The 3,630-nt window shown below is 34.9% G+C and overlaps 1 protein-coding gene across 5 annotated transcripts; it reads right to left on the bottom strand.

Moving 5' to 3' along the window:
* LOC130947360 (protein SGT1 homolog B-like) lies at positions 1-2,573 on the bottom strand. 5 transcript variants are annotated; one of them, XM_057876044.1, is made up of 10 exons: positions 2,305-2,573; positions 2,134-2,203; positions 1,838-1,946; positions 1,534-1,660; positions 1,271-1,367; positions 1,080-1,145; positions 809-962; positions 528-613; positions 333-437; positions 1-249 (listed from the first exon to the last, which is right to left on the bottom strand). In XM_057876044.1, the coding sequence occupies exons 3-10, from the start codon at positions 1,908-1,910 to the stop codon at positions 142-144; spliced, it is 816 nt and encodes a 271-aa protein (XP_057732027.1). In that variant the 5' UTR covers positions 1,911-1,946; positions 2,134-2,203; positions 2,305-2,573; the 3' UTR covers positions 1-141. The 5 variants fall into 5 exon arrangements, with proteins under 5 accessions (XP_057732027.1, XP_057732026.1, XP_057732024.1 ...); XM_057876043.1 differs by having other exon boundaries at positions 1,534-1,663; XM_057876041.1 differs by having other exon boundaries at positions 1,838-2,203.
* Between the last annotated feature and the right edge of the window lie 1,057 nt (positions 2,574-3,630).

Raw genomic sequence — 3,630 nt, forward strand, 5'->3', positions numbered from 1 at the left:
TACAATTAAATTGAAGTATTCAAATATGATGTAACAAAAAATTCTTTTTCTAAGTCAGATGTTATCTGCCAAAAATAATATTAATGAGCATCCAATAATAATTAAATGAAATGATGTACAAGTATTAATATTGATCCAAAACTAATATTCCCATTTCTTCAACTCCATGCCATCAGGAGCACTTCCCTGAACCTTCTTGGATCCCACTTCTTTCCAGTTTGTGGACAGTACGGTTCCATTAGACTCCACCTGCAACATACTTTCATTGTTATATTTGGAAAAGAATATGAAAAGCAAAAAAAGACAAGGCATTGCACGATAAAAATACATACAAATGATTTGCTCATTGCTCTTCTGGTGTCCTCATCTGCATCTTGATATATCTGGCGGAAGAATTTGTTCAGCGCTGCGTCACCATCAAGCTTTTCATCTTTTTCCTGAAATTGAGACCCTTAGGACCAAAAAGTGCAATACAAATATACAATTTGAGTCATAAAAAATTTGCGCCAGTGGTAGTCTAAACTAACCTCTTTCTTAACTTGAGCTTCCAGCTTATCCCAATCTATTCTTTTTGGTTTAGAGGAAGGGTAAGTAGGCCTTTGAACGTTGATAACTACAAAATTGGTGGAAGAGTACAATCCACATCAGAAAGCAAACGATGCAGGTACTAATAAAGGACCATAATTCAAGTGAAAACTCATTTCAAATAACAGAATCCAGGGTAGACTCTGTACTCAAAGCAACATGCATAACACTTAATTAGAGTATCTAAGGCATCCAACAAAACATGGAGAGATGAAAACTTTACCAGAATTGAGGTTACCTGATGAAACAATAGCCCTCTGTGGAACTGTTGCACCTCCAAGGAATTCAAGAGCTGCCCAGTGGATAGGTTCTGCTTTTGCAAGCCGGATTTCCATCTTGGTAGACAAAACTTCATATCGGCATCTGGAAGGTACGATCTGATTAAGGTAAACCAAAGATTTCACTTTACTAACACATGATAGAAAAATCACATAAAAGAGTTTCAATGCAAATTTCTTAGTTACACCAACTGACAAGGAAGCTCTGTTTCACACCTTTCCAAACAAGCGAGGTTGAAGAGCATATGCATCCTCACCAGGTACATCGATTCTAACACTTAGCTAGAGCAAAATAAATAAACAAGTTTAGAATGTGATTTGTTAACTTGTTTGTCAAGATGTATGCAACTGTAACAAAAATAACACATGCTTTGACAAAATCCTGCAATAAGTAATGCAGCCCTTACTATTTGTTCACCAAAATCAACAGTCACGCTGTCCCGTGGAATGCCCTTTGCAAAAATGGTAACAACCACCTCATCAGGTTTTTGGTAGAATTCATGCCTGCATTGATATTATATTTTCAAAATTCACCATTATAATGCAAATATAGTATTAAGGGCTTGAAGCCATATTATAAGATAAGGCTAAATAATTACAGGAAGAACATTAGAAAAACATCTGCATGCACCATGGCAATTGGCACATGAAACAAACAAGTTCCACCAACCTGTATTTAGGTTTAGCAACTGCTACTGTCATCTGCTGTGAAACGTCATTCTTTTGCTCAAGTTCTTTGGCAGAAACATCCCGAGTTGTCGTGTGCTTTTCTGGTATTATAGGTGTGACATCAGATTCTTCTGTTCAACATTTTAGGCCACCAAACACGTGTCACTTTCATAGGTTAAAATTAAATGCATCCACGTTTATCTCTCGATAGTCATGACATATCGTACTATATCACAGTTTAAATGAAATCTAAAAGTTGGACTGGAAAAAGTAACAACACAAATAAAGAAAGAACAAATTATTACCAGCAATGAGCTCATGACATTGTTTGAGCATATCAGTGAATTTTGAATCTCCTGGAGCCAATGAAGCACCCATCTCTAGAGCTGCCTTAGCTGTCTGATATTCCTTAAGCTTCATGCATGCAGTATTGCAACAAAAATGTTTGATGAGAGTGAACTTAACAACAGCAACAGCAACAAGGATTATGATAATACAATGCAAGATAAGAATGTAGTTGATAGCATTGATGACATTCTATACAATACTCGTGGTGATAATCATAGGTGGAAATAATAAAAAATGGCAGAACTGTTTTCACCCTTTCCGCAAATATGCTTTTGGGAGAGAAGGATTCAACTCAATTGCCATGTTTGCATCAGCAACAGCCTCTGTAGACAAAAAAAAAAAAAGAAAAAAAAAAGAAAAGAATCATTAAAGCAATCATAAACCCCGAAAACACAATGGAAAAAAGAGGGAATATAATGGTGACCAGCGAGGTTGTTGAGTTTGATGTTGGCTTGGGCACGATCGGCATAGTATTGAGCGTTGTTAGGTTCAAAAGCAATGGCCTTAGTGAGAAGGTCCATCGCGAGATCATAGTCTTCATCGACGAATGCCTCTTTGGCCCTCGCTTGAAGATCAGAGGCCATGGAATAGAAGGCCAAGGAAGGAACCAAGAGATAGAGTGAGAGAGAAAAAAAGAGCTCTTGAAGAACGAGGAGAAGAAGAAGAAGAGTCTAGAAGGAGAATCAAAGTCAATTGACCTGAGAATGAGATACATTCAATAATTACGACTATATATATAGCGCTTGGTTGAGCGTTCATGATAAAAAAAGATTTTTTTTTAATAAAAAGGTACATTTTTAATAATAAAAATAAAAATATTAAAAAAATAAAAAAAATTATTTAAAAAGTTATAATTTACATCTTTTTTTTAAAGATTTTTTTAATAAAAAAATATTTTTATATTATTATACCTAAATATAATTGATAAATAAAAATATCTTTTTACATGAGATATCCAAACATAAAATTATTTTTATTTTTTTATAAAATATTTCAAAAAAAAAAAACTCAAATTTTTAAAAAATTCACTCAAAAGAAGAGTCGATTAGGAAGCTACCAATTATATGTGAATTAAGGAAACTAGGAAGAAAGATAGCATGAAAAGAAGAAGAAATGTAGATTGGCCGATGATTGTGGTGTTGATGGACAAAAAGAAGTTTCTAACAAATTTCACCTCTAATTGGTATGAACTTTCCTGTTTCATATTTAATCGTTGCATTTTTAATACTCGATTATTATTGTTTTAATATATATTTTAAAAAAAAGTATGAAGAGCTAATTTATGTTTTATATAATATGTATAATGAGATTAAATTAAAATTAGAATTAAATTAGAGGCAATTAATTAATTTTGAGTAGTTTTTAATTTAAAATTTAAATTAAATGATGATTCGCGTCAGTTATGGAATCAAATTAGGATTACCTCTCTCTCTCAATACGGTGTGAATTTTTTCTCTCACTCTCTTCTCAAAACAAAAGCTGATACAGTGCCGCCACGGTTACTAGTTGCCATCGTACGTAAGATGGACGCGCATATTGTGTGAGTCGAGCTCGCAGCACTGCAACAACCTGGACGTCCACCGCCTCCATCGTAGCCGGTTTGTGTCTTCTTCCCGTCGCCGGATGTTCACTTTCTCAATTTTCGTAGATGTTTGTTCTTCGAGTAATTCAACAAGGACCATGCAGCAGGCTAGCACTGGGATGACGCGAGCACGGGGGATTCGGGGCTGCAACTCACATCGGCGACGTT

Source organism: Arachis stenosperma, chromosome 9, assembly GCF_014773155.1.
Source record: "Arachis stenosperma cultivar V10309 chromosome 9, arast.V10309.gnm1.PFL2, whole genome shotgun sequence".
NCBI lineage: Eukaryota > Viridiplantae > Streptophyta > Magnoliopsida > Fabales > Fabaceae > Arachis > Arachis stenosperma.